At 32.5% G+C, this 19397-nt stretch overlaps 3 protein-coding genes across 5 annotated transcripts; 1 reads left to right on the top strand and 2 right to left on the bottom strand.

Moving 5' to 3' along the window:
* Positions 1-2523: 2523 nt before the first annotated feature.
* On the bottom strand, positions 2524-5046 carry LOC145624159 (ammonium transporter 1 member 1-like). Its single transcript, XM_081677128.1, has 2 exons — positions 4118-5046; positions 2524-3166 (listed from the first exon to the last, which is right to left on the bottom strand). The coding sequence occupies exons 1-2, from the start codon at positions 5044-5046 to the stop codon at positions 2596-2598; spliced, it is 1500 nt and encodes a 499-aa protein (XP_081533254.1). The 3' UTR covers positions 2524-2595.
* Positions 5047-7825: 2779 nt separating this feature from the next.
* LOC145616330 (mitochondrial pyruvate carrier 1) lies at positions 7826-11101 on the top strand. 2 transcript variants are annotated; one of them, XM_081671042.1, is made up of 6 exons: positions 7851-7954; positions 8811-8882; positions 9026-9128; positions 9255-9309; positions 9399-9534; positions 10794-11101. In XM_081671042.1, the coding sequence occupies exons 3-6, from the start codon at positions 9033-9035 to the stop codon at positions 10831-10833; spliced, it is 327 nt and encodes a 108-aa protein (XP_081527168.1). In that variant the 5' UTR covers positions 7851-7954; positions 8811-8882; positions 9026-9032; the 3' UTR covers positions 10834-11101. The 2 variants fall into 2 exon arrangements, with proteins under 2 accessions (XP_081527161.1, XP_081527168.1); XM_081671035.1 differs by lacking the exon at positions 8811-8882 and having other exon boundaries at positions 7826-7954; positions 10794-11087.
* Positions 11102-11731: 630 nt separating this feature from the next.
* On the bottom strand, positions 11732-15501 carry LOC145616322 (uncharacterized). Of its 2 annotated transcripts, XM_081671021.1 has the most exons (8): positions 15330-15499; positions 14658-14870; positions 14376-14567; positions 14097-14297; positions 13665-13745; positions 12993-13116; positions 12405-12497; positions 11732-12199 (listed from the first exon to the last, which is right to left on the bottom strand). In XM_081671021.1, exons 1-8 carry the CDS (start codon positions 15432-15434, stop codon positions 12105-12107), a joined length of 1104 nt encoding a protein of 367 aa, XP_081527147.1. In that variant the 5' UTR covers positions 15435-15499; the 3' UTR covers positions 11732-12104. The 2 variants fall into 2 exon arrangements, with proteins under 2 accessions (XP_081527147.1, XP_081527149.1); XM_081671023.1 differs by lacking the exon at positions 14658-14870 and having other exon boundaries at positions 15330-15501.
* Positions 15502-19397: the final 3896 nt, after the last annotated feature.

The following is a 19397-nucleotide window of genomic DNA, read 5'->3' as shown; positions in this document are numbered from 1 at the left end:
AAAATGAACATTAATAAAAATAAAAAAAAAAGAAATAATAATAATAATAAAAATAACTGCGAACTATAATCTTTGTTTCTCTTCTCTAAAACGGTTTCCTTCGCTCTGCAACAAAACTGAAGAATGTACAGATATAATTTATTAGTTCTTCAATAAAAATTGCTAAGATTATAGTATAATACTTACATTGATTTACATTACTATATATGTAAATGAACATTATGAATTTCATATATGATCAAAAGATTTCATAGTATGCATAAGTCAGTTTCTCAACTCACATGAATGAATATTTATGCATTTCATAAATGTGCATGATGTATCATAAAAATGAACATTTTTTATTTTGGCATATAAAGTCAAATATAAACTCAAATAGATTCAAATATACAAATGAACATTTATAATTCAGTATATGTTCATATATTACCTCGGAATTGTAGAAATGTTAACATCTATACCATAAGTTTTAATATCTTTTAAAAGTTCTTGATCTACAATAGGAGATTTTTACAATGACTATGTAGTAATATATAAATAAATATTTGTATTAATCATTTATTAACATGTGAATGATTGTATACTAATATATAAATGAACATTTATCAAAATGAAAATAAACATTTATAAATTTTTTTTTTTAAAAAAAAAAAAACCCTACGAACTAATTTAATTAATGCTTACTTTTCTCCAGATTTTTTTTATGTTCTTCTCCGAAGCTATTTCCTTCATACTGCAATAAAAAAAATGAAATACTTCATACTCAAAATTCAAAATGTACTTGTTCAAATTACTAGTTTTAAAACTAAAAATAGTAAATGTTCCTGTAACATAATTGCAACAATAAATTATAAAAATTAGGGTTTATACTCTTTTTCGAATTAAATATGAACAAAATCACTTACTCCTTTGAATTTCGACCTTGATTTGTTGAAGTATGTAGCAGTTGAACAACTTTTTTGGATAATTTGTCGCAAAGTTTGTTGAAAATTTTGGATTAGAAAATGCTGAAAATGGGTGTAGAGAGAGAAAATGCAGAAAATGGGTGAGGAGAGAGAAAGTGAAAAAAGATAAATGGTGGTTTGATTTTTACTGTACAATTGCAGAAAGTGGGTATATGAGGGAGATTGTTAAACGCATCGTTTAGAGGGGGGGTGTAGGGTGTGGTACCTACACTAGGGTCTAGTGTATACCAATTACGTCCCACGTGCTTGGCGGGCCGTGCTGTGCCGGGCTAGGCTATGGGCCAACCCGATTTTTTTTTTTTAAAAAAAAACTATATATGTATATTAAAAAAAAATCGATATATAATTTTTTTTTGAACTATTTAAGTTTATATAAATAATTTTATTAATTTATGTTTATGTATATATATATATATATATATATATATATATATATATATATATATATATATATATATATATATATATATATATATATATATTAATAACCTTAATTGAATTAAGTTTATATAAATAATTTATGTTTAAGTTTATATAAATAATTTTATTAATTTAGCAAAAAACAACAGCAACAACAATAATAACAATAACAGCAATAATAACAACAACAACAAGCAACAGCAGCAGCAGCAGCAACAACAACAACAACAACAACAACAACAACAACAACAACAACAACAACAACAACAACAACAACAACAACAACAACAACAACAACAAATACGTGTCTGGTGGGCCGCCTGCCGTGCCGACCCACGGGTGCCGTGATCGTGCCAAATTTCTAGAATTTTGTTCATGGCACGGCCCACAAGTGGGCCGCCGGGCCGTGTCGGGCCAACTCTCCTTAGCACCTACACCGAATTTCGACCCCTTTTTTACCTACCGAATTTCGAATACTCCTAATTTCTAAAACCCTAGCTTATTAGCCACCACCAAATTTCGACCTCCTCCCTAGCCACCACGTGATTCCGACCCCCTCCCTAGCCACCACCAAATTCCCACCCCTCTATAGCCCCACACGAAATTCCAACCAAACGAGGTGGGGTTGATTTCGTTCCCGGTTGATTGGCATGGAAGATCGGGGGAGATGATGAAGAGGAAATGTAAAAAAGGTGGGCCCTACTAACAGATTCATAGGCGGAATCCGTTAGTTGGTGGTAAAACCCAATTTTGGAAATTTGATGGTGGTAAAATACAAATTTTTATTTATTTATTTTTTTTTTTTTTAATGAAGTAGTAAAAGTCAATAAATGATTTTTTCATGGTGGTAAAAGTCAAAATTTCCTACAACAAATCATATTGTAATATATATATATATATATATATATATATATATATATATATATATATATATATATATAAATGATTGCAATTATAATGAATTGAAGATAGTATGTTGTACTATAAAAAATGAACTTCATCCTATACATGTCATTTAACGTACACAAACTAAAATCAAATACTAATAAATCCATTGTAATATGCTTCAATCCAACCCCTAATTAAATAAATTTTTCATGATCACCCAACAAATTTTTTTTTTTTAAGATCACCCAACAAAATTAAAACTATAAAAACATTGTACATGATAAATCAAATCAAAGTATTTCTTCCAAGATCATATAATTCATCAAGCTTGGAATTGTACACCAGGAGGATCATCTCCACCCATATAAGAAGACCATTTTTTGGTCTTCTCATCAAAATCTTCATTATAAGCAAATCCACCATGACTTGTAAGATCCATTCCATTCATCTCATCTTCCGACGTAATCCTCAACAATCTCAACTTATGCAACACAAAAAACAGACTTCCCATTGTTACACTAACCCATGCACATATGGTCAAGATTTGTACAACATGGGCCGCCAAGAGCCGCCCCCCACCTCCCATTAGGAGGCCGTAGGAGGTGGCAGGGCGCGCCGGATACACTTCTTGGAGGTACTCTTTCTTGGCAAAAAAGGCTGTGAAGATTATGCCCCATGTACCACACCCTCCGTGGAGTTGTAGGGCTTCTAAGGGATCGTCGTAGTTGAATTTTTCTGCTAGAATGTTGCATGTTATTAGGACTATGGCTGCAACCACCCCACATATGCAGGCTGCCCATGGGTCTACCACTGCACAACCACCTGTTATGGCGGCGAATCCTCCGAGTAGGCCGTTGCATACGTCGGTTACGTTCCAATGTCCTACTAGTATCCTGTGTAATGTGTATAAATTGTACAAGATAATAATAAGTCAAAAATTAGGCATTGCGGAGGCTTGTACTTACTACAAGTACATACTAACATATACTCTGTATTAATGATTAAAATAGTGTATTGAAAATGTATATAAAGCAACCGAATAGTAATTAGGAATTTGGCGGAGAAAACACTAATTTATATGAAGAGATATAGTCCCAAAACAAAGTCACTACTTGTATTTGTTACAAATTTATACCGTATTACACATGTGTTGAAATGTCTTAAATAATTCCCTTTTTGTCCATCCCTTTTATAATTCTCTTAACATAGAATTTTTATTCTATTTTTGACAAACTCCTATCGTACTCTTCTAAACAGCTAAACTCACAATATTAATCTCACTACCTTCTCTTACTTTATAGTATATCAGTATTTTTTTTTCTTATATTCACCCACTTTTTTTAATCAATTTTCTTTCTTACTTGGACTTTATAAAATAGAAGTACAATGTTATAACTTATAAATGTTTGATAACTAAACCATATTTTTTTCATATACTTTGTACAATTGTACATTATAAACAATTTAGACAATTCCCTCAAATTGTGAATATTAGTTATAACATTTTTTTTTTTTTTTTTGAAGGGGTATTAGTTATAACATTTAAACCTATACAAGTTAGTTGTCCAGCCTAATAATTGAAATATTCCAGCCAAAATGCATCAATATCATGCCTCAAATTAGGATATAATGATATATAAGTGCAATACCGTAATACGCATGATATGTTTACCTTATATAGGTTGATTGCCTAATCATTATTGAATATTCGGTATGATAATTCAAAATATGCTCATATCATAATAATTTGGCATGAAATTCCCTTATTCTTGTAAATTTTATTTATACACGAAACACAAGTCCAAAATAAAAACACCTCAAAATTTCAGAAAATTGAAAATTACCTTTTTCCAAACAAAGTAGTGAGGGCAGCCGTTGCACCCGCAAGAGTAGTAGTAACAGCAGTCCTTCCCACGGCGCTCCACTGCCCATACACCGCCCCGCTTTTGCCATACGCCTTGGCAATGGTAAAAAACGAACCCGGGTTAAACCCGTACCACCCGAACCACAACAAAAAAGTCCCTAACACAACCAATGAAGCATTATGTCCTTTAAGGGGCACCCCTTTACCTTTATGATCAAACCTCCCAATCCTCGGACCTTCAATAAACGCCCCCCAAAACCCGGCCACGGCTCCCACCAAGTGCACTACTCCTGACCCGGCAAAGTCGATAACCCCCGTCCCAAACAAGAGCTTCTCCGACGTTACGAAGGCGCTCCCCCACCCGTCACTAGACCAAAACCAATGCACCACAACGGGGTACACGAACCCCGTTAGTAGGCTCGAGTAGGCCAAGTAGGATACGAACTGAGTACGCTCCGCTATCGAGCCGGAAGTAATCCCGGCTGCAGCGATAGCGAAGCAGTACTGAAAAAGAAAGTAGTTGTAATCATAGGATTGGTGAAAATCTGGCATTGACTTTAGCGCAAAGAAGCGGCTTCCTATGAAAGGGTTAGATGGGGAGCCGAAAGCGAAGGCGAAACCGAAGAGGTAGAAGAAAAGAGCACCGGTAGCGGCGTCGAGGACGTTGGTGAGGAGGATGTTCATGGTGTTTTTAGCACGGACTGAGCCAGCGCAAAGCATGGCGAAGCCGAGTTGCATGGAGAAGACTAGGTAGGCTGAGAAAAGTAGGTAAACGGCGTTGATTGCGGTGGTTGCATCGGTTGTTAAGGCGGTGTTGGTGGTGAGTTGTTGGCAGATGTAGTCTGCTGCGGCGGAGGAGTTGAGGAGTGGGGTTAGGATGGTGGTGGAGCACCCGAGTGGCGTCGCCATTGCGAAAGCCGAGGTGGAGGAGGAGGAGGAGGAAGAGGAGGCGCAAGGATCTGGGAGTTGTTGGAGGGACTATAAATAGGTGAGATTGGTGGAATCATATATGAAGTAAATGTGTGGATTCTTGCCAACTCAAGATCAAGTGTTTTGGTTCATAAATCTTTATTAGGAGTATATATTACTATTTTTAGATGTTACGGAGTATATGACTTGAACGCGAGTGTTGATTTATTGGTATATGGTGCAACCGTAGTGCAACTTGTATATTTGAATACTCTTATCGTTGAAGTATGAATGTTAATGTATGATAGACTAATCAGTATAGGTCACATTAATCTATCAATTATATGATTTTGGGTCTAAAAAAGATATCATGGTTAATTGATATAAGGGTAATTTGATCTTATATCTGTTGTGAATATTGATTTTTAAACATTATAAATAAAATGATTAATGACAATTAATCAAAAAGAAAAATAAAATCATAAGTTAACTTTGGCTAATATAGTTCCTTACATTGAAAATTATGTTAGAATTTTATTAAAAATTATAATTATATATCTTACACCATATAAAAATTGAAACTCAACCAACCAAGACAAGGAATAAAGTAATCGAGTTCAATGTAATATTTCTATTCTAATTAACTTAAGCAACATTATACATCTACCACAACTTTAATGTCCGCTTTTTTTTTTTTTTTTTTTTTTTTTTTTTTTTTTTTTTCTCTTAATTTGGTTCATAGAAATTTTATATAATTGCTTATTTAAATGTCTCAAATTCATATTATGAATGATTTAAAAGTTGGGTGATAGACATAGTTACCGAAATTTGATTGTTAACAAAAATTGAAATAGACCGGGAGGCAAGGATGGCTTGTGTGATTCAATTGTATTCCTCTGTTAAATGTTATTTGCAACAACTACTCTATTTGGATGCTAAGAATTCATTAAAAAAAATCCTTAGTTAATAAGTTTTTTATATCAAAATAACCCACATACCCTCACTTAAAAATAATTAACACATTATTAATACACTACACATAATTACAAATCATTATAATCCTAATCTAATAATAAATTCATTATTATTTTGATAATTGACGACTAAAAGGTGAAAACGCCTTTTTTTTGTTTCCTGGCTTTGGGTTTCTGAAAACAAAAAACAATGTCAAACAAGCCGTAAATAGTGTATTTGAAAAGAAAATAAAATGCTATTTTAATAAGCGATTTTACTAGTAATTTTACAACGAACATTGCCCCATAAAAATAAAATGTATCATACGTTTATCAAAAAGATATGACCATGTTTGATAATTAGAGTTTTGACCATAAATAAGCTTATTTGACAAAATTAAAGGTTTGACTACATAGATCATCTAATTTGGTTATTTGGTAAAAGATTTTTTTCTTAAATGAGCTGATTAAGGCGAATAAGCTAATTAATAAAAGTTAAGATAATTCTATCTTAAAATGTTACACTAATTCACATTCTTGCCTACCCACTTTCTTACCCTATTAAGGGTCTATTATGATTTACTTAGCTGAGCTGAATTGAACTGAACTGTTTATGAGATAAGGAAATTAAAAACTAAATAGAACTGAACTGAAATTAGGGTGAAGAAAACAAGCCCTAAGTAAAAATAAATTGCCAGTGTCCTAAATTGTCATTTTATGTGTTTAGCTAACAAATAGTTACAATTAATATGCTAATTTTATCAAACAACTCTATATAATAAACTCTTACCAATAAATTAGTCAAATCAACTAATCAGTTGATTAAAATAGTTGATACAATCAACTCTTACAATTAGCTAATCGCTAATTACTAAACAAGGTCATACATAGTGTAGCTCCCTTTAATGTTTGCAAAGTTTTTTCTTTAAGGGTTACTAGTTTTAAATCCCGTGCAATGCACGATTGTTATTAACTTTTATAAAAGGTTATTGTATATTTTTATAAAATAAATTACACTCATAATATTAATTCAAAAATAAATATAACTTTAACTTTTATACCTAACTATATCAATGTCTTAGATTAGCTAGTGACACTTAGAAAAAAGAGGCTTTATTTATTTATGTATTTATTTATTTATTTTAAAAAAATCTAAGGTTATATAGTACCTGCACGTTCTGCGTTATTATTAATACAACTTTTAAGAGTAGAAAATAAAGTGTGTATATATGTCTTAACAAAATGATTTTATTTTTAATTGAATTAAACATTATTGCAAAAGTAAAACATTGGATGAAAAAAAATTAATAGTATTATAGAAAACTAAAATAATGTATAGAAATATTGCTTAATAATACTCACCTCATTTTTTTTTATATAAAAATAATACATAATATAAAAGATTACGTATATGTAAAAATATATCAGTTAGGTTTATATGGAGAATTATTATTGTTAAGAATTTTAATTGGAAGAAAGATATTTTAAATTATTATAAAATGATTTCCTTCAATATATAATCTGCATAAAAATAGAAAGTAAAATTGGGCGGGAAAATTTTGAATGACATTATGACAAATGTCATTATAGATTCGCTTTTAGTATAGGTTAATTGATTGATGTTATATGTAACCCTAAGGGCTATATATAAGCATTAAATATAAACTTGAAAATTACTACCTCCGTGTTATGTGCAACGATTTGACATAAAACAGAGAGGGAAAATATCTAATCGTTGCACATAACTTGTAACATAACTTGTAATGGAGGTAGTATATAAAATTAGGATTTCAAGACTTTTCAAGTGTAAATTTAATGCTATATAATTTTCCTTTTTTTAAAACAGTAGAAAGTAAATTTCCAGAGAAAAAGAGGAAGACCATTTCCCAGATTCTCTCTCCTCATTTCTTCTCCTGGCATTGCTGCTCCTCCGTCAATCTTTCATCAACTCTTCGGTATGTCTTTCTCTCAATTCTTCTCTACTTTTTTCTCATCAATCCCTTTCATCTGCGCCGTCTTTTTCTTGAATTTTGTTGATTTACCTACCCTTTTCTAAAATGTATTAATTTTTTTTATTGATACTTAAATTTGTGTTTGATCATAAATTGCTGTTATATTTTGATACTTGATGCACATATTTATCATTTTTTGTGGGAATTTGAGTTATATTCTTGAATTTTAACCATTTCTTGCTTCTTTGCTGTTTCTATCTCACTATAAAGTGGTGAAATTATTCTAAATTTTATTATTTTATTGTTTGAAAATCCATTGATTTCAATGGAAATTGTTGGTATGTATGAATTAGCATACTCTGATTATTGAACCTGATTAATATTATTTCTGTACAAACAAAATTGTGGGGTATTTTTAACTATTATATTGTTTGATAATTTTCATTCTCTAAATATTTCCGTTTTGATGGAGATATGATTCTATTGGAGTTAGATGGTTTTTGGATCCATATAGTACAAGAAGCTGAAATTTGGGGTGTAATTAGGCTATTATTAAGCTGTAAAATCTCCAATTTAGTACAAGAAGCTGACATTTTGGGTGTAATTAGGCTAGTATTAAGTTATGAAATCACTGAGTTTGATTAATTGAGTATGTGTTGAACTCAGAATTGGAGCGTTTGACAGCCGGACTAAAACTTTGTGTAGTCTGTGTACCTTATTGCCAGTATCCGAGTTTATGATTATAGGAAGGTGTGATGTAATCAAATTAATACACAGAACTGTTGATTTTTCCGATTGGATTTTTGTTTTACCGGGTTTTTGGTCAATGCTGGATATGTTATTTGAAATCTGTTTGTAGCTTGAAGGAAGTGGAAAGGAATACTTGATGTAGGAAAAGCATTAAAGAGGGCGTCTGATGGATAATTTGTAGGTAGTGAAACTAGATTCTCCTACATGTTTTCGATCTTGTGGGCAATGATTCTTGATTAAGTGTGGCACTTTAGACTTGCTTATTAAGAGAAGTAACTCTTTGATGTAAACGCATCTTACTAATTCTGGGAGTACTTGGTACAGGTGACTCATGGCTTCTACATTCCGCGCATTTTTGAACAGCCCTGTTGGGCCTAAAACAACTCATTTCTGGGGTCCTGTTGCAAATTGGGGATTTGTTGTCGCTGTATGCTTCTAAACTTTTGTTTTGGACTTGTTCACATTTTTTCTTCAGATGTAAGGATAATATTATACACATTTCTTATCTGAAGTTTACCAATGAGATTATTTGTATGATTGCTGGAGTATATAGGGGCTTGTGGACATGAATAAACCCCCTGAAAAGATATCGGGCAACATGACTTCAGGTTGACATCTGGCTTTGTTGCATTGTTGATTCTAAGTTTTAAGCGCATTTCTTTTAATTTGATTTTTATTGTCATTTTCCGGTCTGCAGCAATGTGTGTTTACTCTGCATTATTCATGAGGTTTGCATGGATGGTACAGCCTCGCAACTATCTACTCCTGGCATGCCATGCTTCAAATGAAACTGTGCAGCTATACCAACTTTCCAGATGGGCAAGGGCTAATGGGTAACGTTTCTGAATTTCCACAGCTTCTAAAATTCCATGTATACTCTATTCTGCCCTTCATTGTCAAATAATTTTAGGTCATTCTTTGTTTATTGATTTCACGTTAACTCTTATACGGGGTAGAGAGAGGGTGAGATTATTTAACTTACGTCCACACACTTATTTTTATTGGATCTTTAATTTCTTATTGTGAAGTAAATGCTACCTTGTGCCGAATTTGAATTTATTTCTAGTTTGCTTGCAATTTCGTGAAACTTGATCCAAGGACCAGAGACCTCCCCTCCCCTGGATCTCTGTTGTCACATGTTCAATGGTTCTGTGTATTCACTATTTTGAGATTTTTTACCTTGTGCACTATGAGATCAGTTAGTGGTTGCCTGGTTGGAGGGGGGGGGGGGGGGGGGGGGGTGGTGTTATGCATATCTTTTGTAAACTTGAGTTTCAGTTACTAAGAATTTACAGAAAATCTCATGTTCAACCATTAATGCCACTGTCTAAACTCTAAAAGGCTTTTAGCCTATCCACTTCATCTGGATTCTGGGGCTAGCCAGGTCTCGGAATATTTTGGGGTCAAGATGCAAGTAGAACACAATTACCAACCGTTACCTGGCTCTACTTGTTGAATTGATCAGTCCGGACAAATGACCCTTACCTTTGTAAAGCTTAGTGATGTAACTTGATGTTCACCAACTAGTAGGTACTGTTGCTTGATCTATCCTGTACTTCCTGCTTGCCTATGTGAAGAGTTAGTCTGTATGTGTCTAATCTTATACATATAAGAGGGGAACAGTGGATTGCTTGTGTGAATTGACTAACACATATTTGTCTTTCTCCCATTTCTTCAATGAACGAGTCTTCTCTCTGTGTCATGATGTTCATATATACAATCTGGGATTAAAAAAGTTATGACAATATCATCTATATTTTTTTGTCATCATGCTTAAGCTTAGAACTTTTAGAAGAATTTTCAAGGTCACAACTTTTTGTCATCTGTATATTCAGCTTTGTACAAGCTTTAGTAATGCCACAAAAGTACTCAATTTTTTTCCTTTGTTATTAGCTTCCAATATGTCTCTGGCAGTTACTCGACATTGGCAGATTTTTACTAGGTATGAAGATGAATTGTTAGTTGATTTATACATCTTTATAGTTTGGGCACTGGGATAACTGCTGATTCATCTCTTCTTTTGTGTTTTATGCTGAAGTAAAGACCAGGAAACAACTTCAATCTAACAATTTCCATTCATTTCTTATGATAGGTACTTGTCATCAAAAAAAGAGGAAAGCACTGAACTGTGATTTCGCCTTTTCACTAGGGAGCTGATCTTCATATTTCTTTAATGGCATCTTGTTTGAGCGATGTAAACATTTGATTGTATACTACTGAAACACAAATTGTAGGTGATTTCTCCAGAAATGTATCAATTTGTCCAAAATTATTATGGTACATCTTTCACATGGTTTGCTACTCTTTCTAGATGGAAACATGATGTTACAATTTATCTCTTGCAACAATACTATCAGTCTATCACCTTTAATAAAAAGGTCATGAACTAGTTTATTACTCCGTATGTTATAAGATTACAGATACGGGTAACACAAATTTATCTCTTCATGGATTTTGCTTAACAATGTTACGATGGTTTGCTACAGCTTTAAACCAAGAAATTCTGATGAATTTTGAGGAACACACCATCCAAATTAATAGTTTTTGTATAATGTCACTAATAAAATAGCTCAACTATCATTGTCTTTCAGTCATTTCATGAAATCATACAAAGTTTTTATACAAGTAGCTAAATTGCGAGGGGTTGGGACAATGTGTCTAATTCCGGATAGAGGGATTAGGTTTGAAAATACAATATTATGAATGGAGGGATTAGGATTGATATTTATAGATATAAGTCCATTTATGCTTTAGATAATGATTATTACTGATGCAATTTCCAACTAATATACTCCGAAATTTGTAGATATTATAGCACATTGATGCTCTGAAGAATGTCAAGTTATAGATCATAAATACTATCAGCAGATTTACTCAGTTAGCCAGTTATTTTTCTCACTAAATTCCATTCATATATATGTACACAAACATACATGCAGGTATTCTGCGTTTAATCGGGTATTGCATCTCATTCATTCCTTAGTACATGTAGAGAAGCCTTCATGGAGACTGGAGAGGGTTTTACACAACTTCCAAAACTTAACAACAAACTACCATATGCAGTCACTTAATGAAAGAAAATAAGGCTAGAACCTGAACCTCTAACATGCCAAGGCATTGAGTACCTATACTGACAAAATCAAAAATTGATAACATATCTCTAAAATTTAAAAAGAAAATTGTGTTTTCATGTTACATACAATGATCCATGGCACCGCCAAAGTAATAACTAGTTAAGAATCATAACTCCATTTGCACTGGTGCATGGTTGGCCTTTTGCCGTCTTCATACAGGATTCCTTGAGCATTGCTAATTAAATAGTTAGATGTAATGATCCATTTAAAAGAAACGCAGCCACTGTCTCCTCAGACCTCAAGTACATTGACTGGAAAAATAGTCTAATTCAGGCAGTATCTTCACCTGGCACCTGAGGGAGTGCCCATTTACCAGATTTAAATTTGTTGTAGAAGGCGGAGCTTTTGGACACTATGTAAAAAACTGCATGCACCAACAATAAATTAGCCAAGGTAAGGAAGAGAAAATGCAAAGTTTTGATTTTTAAGACAACTAGCATGCTAGCAGCAACCCTGCCTTCTCACCCTCTTTGCCATTCAAATACAGATTTTTACGCACTGTCACCCGACCCTTTTTACTCACATGTTTGAAATATATTTAGAAAGTAGAAGAATGGTAAGGAATGTACCTGGTATGCCAGGAATAACAAGATTTGGCTCCTTCAGAACATCATGAAGTGTCCTTTTTTCGTTGACTTTTACCCATCTGGACAGGCCTTTACCTGGCAAGTAATCACATCATTGAAGATGGCTGACATAAGCTTTATGTATCTTACAAAACCCCAACAATTACAAAAGCTAAATGGACAGCATTTCTAAAATGACTACAAAGACTGTTGAGGAAGTGTGACATTAGAACATTAGATCTATCAGATAGAAACACAAATTGAATGTTTAAAGGAAAAGAAAGCACTCAGCTGAAGTGACATTCTGAAGCCTCCAAAAAAACTGAATCACCATTTTAAAAAGGAAATGCATGAAGTTCAAAGAAAGTAACTCAAAACAGTCAACCTACATCTCCATTGCACAATCGTAGAGGCAATTTCAATCCCTAGTTAGCAAAGTACCAATGCTAAACTACGCACAAATGTCGAGGATTTAGATGATGTATTCCAGCACTAATTGAATACGCAAAACACGGACATATTTGCTGATCTAGAGTGTAAAATTTTATTTTATTCAGATAATTAAATGATAAGCTGTAAGTTATACAATACCTATAGGGCTCCCATAATTTGAAGAATCTTTTTCTTCATCAATGCTCACTGCACCAGCACCTGGAGTACCTTCCAAAAGATAATGCAAAATGCGTGTCTTTGACAAGCACACTGATGAGCCAACCTAAGGTTTACAGCATCAGTCATTGGTATCCATAATTCACCATTGGAAAATGCACAGACCAAAGAACCATAAGACAGACAGTAAGATGCTACTATACTAGGACACGTATGCAAGACCAACCATTTTAGATCTATGTAAAGTTAGTCCACTGGTTGCCACATTGCTAGGTAGCAGTCCTGCATAGGTTCAATTCTTTTACAAACATTCTGTAGAGCATCTTAAGTACAGGGTGCCAAATCAAAAACCTTAGCTAGAAAATACCCACAGAGTACCAACTACCAAATGCAGTGACATTCTGCTAGGTCCAGAAAGATACTTTAGAGTACCATATTGGAAAATAAAAAAATTTCTAGAAAAATTGTACGATGCGGTGCATATTAACTACGTCAAAACATTTCAATAAGTATTGTGAAGTTCACTGAGTAACCAGAGCCCAGAGATACAGTTCATATTTTCCATAAACAGCCAAAACAAAAGACACCAATAATTAGATGAGCAACTATTGTAATGTCCTTCGGAAAGCAATAAGGGAAAGGAAGATAGATTACCTCATAGTATAATTCAATATTTTCACGAGTGTACACATTTTCCTTGTCCCAAGGCAGTGGAGGACAATCTTCTGAAAACATGTTTCTATGCTAAGGAAATTACAAACACATAAAAAGAAGAAAAAGATTCGCAAATTTTTTTAAAAAAAATAAAAATAAAAATAAAAATAAATTTGATGGCAGCATCTGTAGAAATATCAGGTATATTACTGGAGTGATCCCCAATTAGACATCAAGGAAAGAGACCATGGTATCCATAAATGATCCTATCCTCCAAAACCTCCGTTATGAATTTGAATGTGATGAACTTACCATGAAAATATCAAGCAAATTGACAAAGTCACAATATCATAAATCTATATTATGCATTCCATACGTGCAAAAGAAAGCTAGAAACAAAACAAACATATATAAGAAAGCAACAAAGGATATTATATCTAGGTGGGATGAAAACATGTCTGTCTCACAAAAGTCTTCAATTATGTCACTGGACATAACCTCTGGATAGAGAAGAACCACTGGCCAGTGAAGAATCTTGCTCTTGTCTAGAACTGGTTTCTTTAGTCCAGTAAGTTCACGAAACATTGGTTTGCCAATTTTCAATCCTCTATCTTCAAAGGCAGAAAGAAGGTCCTGCACATTCGATATTAAGAATCTGCCAATTCAGAAAAACACCCCTTCATTAAAAAAACAACAGGTATAATTGTATACCTTAGCACCTCTCAAAGCTTTGGCAACTTCAGCCTCATGCTTCTCACGTTCTGCCAATTTCCCACTAGCTAGCTTCACAAGTTTTTTCAGGTCTTCGTTATCAGGGGACAGTTCAAGTCCTTGTTCACAATATGTTATAGCCTCTTTCAACATATCTAAAGCAAACGAAGCTTTAGCAGCACGATATATTGCCTATAATACAATACATTAAACAAAATGTCATCAGCCTCAGCAAGCAAATCCCATTTTTCAAACATTTCTACAAACAAGGGGGTGGCAAACCTTGACATTCGTCGGAGAAAGCTTAACAGCTTGCTCAGCATCCTCGAGGGCACGCCTGTTATTTCCTAATAAAAGATTTACATGGGCTCTATTCGCAAATAAAACCGATGTCTCTGATTCACCTAAACCCTTCTGATTTATAGCTCTAGTGTAACAATCAATAGCATCCTTGTAATGCTTCTTCCCCTTCTTAACATACTCATTGCCCTCATCCTAAAAAACACCCAACAGAAAATATAGCATAAAAATAATGATTCTTCCAAATTTTATTAATCGTTTTAGGCCAATTTTTCACATTTTTAGTACAACAAAAATAAAAACAAGCACAAATGAATGAGTTTAGTTTTCCCATCTCAACATTTATGGTAATCTGAATGAGTTTATTATTTTTTAATTTTATTTTATTTTTGAGACAATTACCAGAACAAAGGAAGTGGCAATTATAATTAGAAATCTAAGGTTCCAAACAAACAAATAAAATTAATTAGAGAAATAGTTGAAAATGAATTAATAGTAACTGGGTATTTAATTTCAGAATATAAATCAACAAAACATATAAATATATACAGCATCAATCATTGAAGCATAATAACAATCTGCAACAAAAAAGATTGAAATTACAAGAATTAATAGTAAAGAAGAAAAGGGTAGAAAGAGGGAAAGAGAAAGAACCTTAAGTTCAAGAGCAGTAGAAACTTTGAGGGCAGCAATGGCGGCTAAATCAGCCTTTTCATTCTCTGTTTGGGGTTCAGAATTTGAGTCTAACCACAACGCCATTGTTGAGCAAAAAGTTGCTTAACAAAATGTTAGAGGTTTTTTGTTTTTTTTTTTTTTTTTTTTTTTTTTTGATAAAACAAAATGTTAGAAGTTCAACAAACATATCGATACATTTGGTTAAGCCCTTGGAGACTCGGACTAGTTTGGGAGTTTGGCAATTTGGCATTCACTTGCCGGCCTAGTCCGCTGGCTAGACCCGACCCAATCTGTTTATTTGGGCTTAAATTTCGAGTTTGGTATAATTTTTTTTTTGGAAAATTTGTAAATTACCATCCAAAAAGGGGTCCTAATTTGAAATTACCACCCAGTAAAACTTTTATTTTAAATATCCACCCATTAAATTAAAACAATTTTCAGATTACCACCTTTTATGTTTTCCGGTGGAATTTCCGATTGTGGGCCCCACCTTATTAACTTCCCTCCTTTTTTTTTTCATCTTTTCTTCGACCTAACATTCTGGCTGTTACATTAAACTCTAAAAACTTCATCTCTCCTCAATTCCTTCACTTAATTCTTCCAAAATCATCAATTTTTTCCCTCTTTCTTCCTTTTATTCTCTGTCAAATTCTCTACTACCCATTTAAGATTGAATCAAAACCCTAACTCTACTTTTTTTCTGCAAATTGAATGCTTTGGTTGTACTTGCATGTACTGTTGATTGCGCCATCTCGAAGTGTTCTCTGGGACCAGAAGCATATAGTTGAAGCTCCTGTTAATTGCTAATGTCAATGGCAACTCCCTCCATTTCTGCAAAACAAAATCCAAAACAAAAAAAGAAAAAGAACAAGCTTACAACTTCATGCAACTATGAATCATTCAATTCTTTCAATCGCAAAACACAACACATAAGATACAATTATTCAACATAGTAAACAATTATTCAACAAATTTGGATAACATCAACTCCAATTAGCAGAATTCTAACAAAATCGCACAATTAATTGCAAACAGATAGCCTAATTGCAAAAAACCCCCAATTTAATTGACTCATGAACCCTAATTCCTAAATTGGCGAAAAAACCCTAAATTATGAAGTAGTGGAATCATACCTTTGATGCAAATTGAGTGTACAATCTTCAGTAGATAACTTCTTCTCACAGTAGCAGTTGAAATTTGAGGAATTTTGAATGAAATTTGGGGCAAAATTTGTGACTTGAAGTTGTACAATTTTTAAACAACAGAAATCGGGGAGAGAGAGAGAGTCAAAAAAGTGAAATTAGCCGTTTATAGCCGTTATGTGGGGCCCTCAAACGGAATTTCCACCGGAAATCCAAAAAAGGTGGTAATCTGAAAATTGTTCAAATTTAATGGGTGGTAATTTAAAATAAATTTTTTAGTGGGTGGTAATATCAAAACAAGACCTCTTTTTGAGTGGTAATTTACAAATTTTCCTTTTTTTTTTGAAAATTTGTAACAAAAAAAAAAAAAAAAAAAAAAAAAAAAAAACCCATTTTAAAAGCATCATTTGCGAAAAAAAACCTTTTAAAAGTTTTTTTTGTTAAAAAAAACCACCACGTTTATTTTTATTGTGAGAGGAAACATATTTCTCTAATTACTTTCTAATTAACTTAATAAAATACTAATTTCTTTTTTTTTTTTTTTTTTTTGAAAAGTCCTAAAGGACATTAAATTTCATTAAATAAAGTCATACGACATCTACAATTGACAATTAACAATAATGAAAACGAATTTAACAAAATTAAACAAGAATAAATCGGGGAAGGGCTAAGAATCCAAATACATAAATATAACAATTCGGCACATTCTCGATTCGTTGTCTCATACAACTTTTTGAGTGGATCCGTCGTCGCTTCGCAATTTTGTGATAAAGTTAATTCTTTTGATGATTCCGTAACCCGAAATCGAGCCATAATCAATCGTAGCCCCGCACAACCGGAGACCAAATTAAACACAAATAAAACCTTGTCTTTCGAAGGAGTCCGAAAAACCTTATCTTTCGAAGAGATCGAAAAAACCTTGTTTTTCGAAGGAGATAGACACTTTCTTTCAAGGGAGACATTATTATTGTAACCTAAGAAACAAAAAGCTTAAAAGAAAATAAAGATTGGGGCTTTCCACCGGTAAAATCCGATGGAAGCCCCTTCAAAATCGATAATATAGGCTAGAGTTTAGGAGAGCGAAGAGAGAGAGAGGAGGCTAGGGATTTTACAGCTCAGTACAAATTCTTAAACAAATTGATTAAATACTAATTTCTTCTAATTAACCTCTAACCCATCAAATTATTAAATAATTAGATTTAATATATATATATATATATATATATATATATATATATATATATATATATATATATATATATATATATATATATATATATATATATATATATATATATATATATATATATACACACACACAAATTCTTAAAAAAAAAAAAAAAAAAAAAAAAACACCACCCCCTCCCCTTCCTCCTCCCATGGAATCAACCCCCTCCCACACCACTGTCCGAATCCCCCCCATGTCCGGCAACCTCCTCCACTGCCAGACAATCATTTAATTAATTACTAAGGTATTACATATATATAAATGTATCAGTTTAACCGCCACATTGGTTAAGATGTAACTTTGACCATTAATATCTTTAATCATCTATCAATAAAAAAATTGTAACAAAATTATGTAAGTAGACATTGTGATGAATCTAATGATATACAATATTATATAATTATATTTATTAGTTTTATCATAGGAAAAAAAATTAAGTCAAACATGGTTTATTAATAGTACAAAAGTCAAACTGATGCATTTTAAAAAAAAAACGGATGGAGTAATAATTTGTAGACTAGTCAACATCAACTTGACATTTCTATCCTTGCAACAAACTTCAGCCCTTTTCATACGAATTGTTAGCCCTTTTCATACGAATTGTTAGCTATCTGTTCAAAAATAACTATCATGTAGTTTTTTGAAATAATAACATGTAATATGTAATACTTTAGTAATTAATAATTAAGTTTTTGAACTTGAACTTGTGGGTTGCTACATATTTAGAAAATCATTTGCAACCTTACCAAAAAAAAAAAAAAAAAAAAAATGCTCAAAACACAAAGAATTTGACTTAATTACTTAATTAAATCTCTCTCAATTCCTCACTTAATAGAAGGAAAATAGAATATATTTTTTTTCCTTCAAATATGGTTTCTTGTTTTGTATATGTTTTAAGGATAAATTGCTGGAAAAGTACCCTATTTACCTAACAGCTAATGGACTTATTACAACAATAAGTGTCGACTTTAGATTTTTCTATCTAGCTTTATGCAACCGTCTTAAGAATTAGAATTTATACTCCAACATTCAGTAGGGGAGCTAGCTTTTCAGTAATTAGATCTTAATTAATTTAATCTAATTGATTTTATTCTTAATCAATTGTAAATAAATTTATTAATCTTAATTATTAAAAAAAAAAAAAACATCAATGTACACTTTCACAATGACTTAAATATATAGAAACTAATCCATATTATTATATTGCGCATATATCGTACATGTATTGCATGTATATATTTTAATAACATATTTTCCGCATATAAGTTTGTATACTTAAATTAATATATACTAGATGAAGCCCGTGCGATGCACGGTTTGTTTGAATATATATATATGTGTGTGTGTGCGCGCGCACGCGCGCGCTAAATTTTGTTATATATTTAGATAAAATTCCTGATTTCAAAAGATAATATTTTACATTTAATTAATTTAAGCTGGGAAATCTCATTCGCCAATATTACTTACGTGTAATTTAAATTATTTAATTCTAAATGACTCGTATTTAATTAGCTATCACTAAAATTTATTATCCTACGTGACGCGTTGAAAAAATTAAATCCTACGTGACTCTCTAAAAACTCGGGAGCAAACTTCTCTTTATATATATATATATATTTATATATTTATATAAAGCTAAACTTTTAGCCAGACGATGAGGCAACGACACTTGGCGTT

Source organism: Chenopodium album, chromosome 3 (genome assembly GCF_948465745.1).
Source record: "Chenopodium album chromosome 3, dcCheAlbu1.1, whole genome shotgun sequence".
Classification (NCBI taxonomy): domain Eukaryota; kingdom Viridiplantae; phylum Streptophyta; class Magnoliopsida; order Caryophyllales; family Amaranthaceae; genus Chenopodium; species Chenopodium album.
Note: the sequence above shows the minus strand (reverse complement) of the source record. Positions and strands in the feature narration are given on the sequence as shown.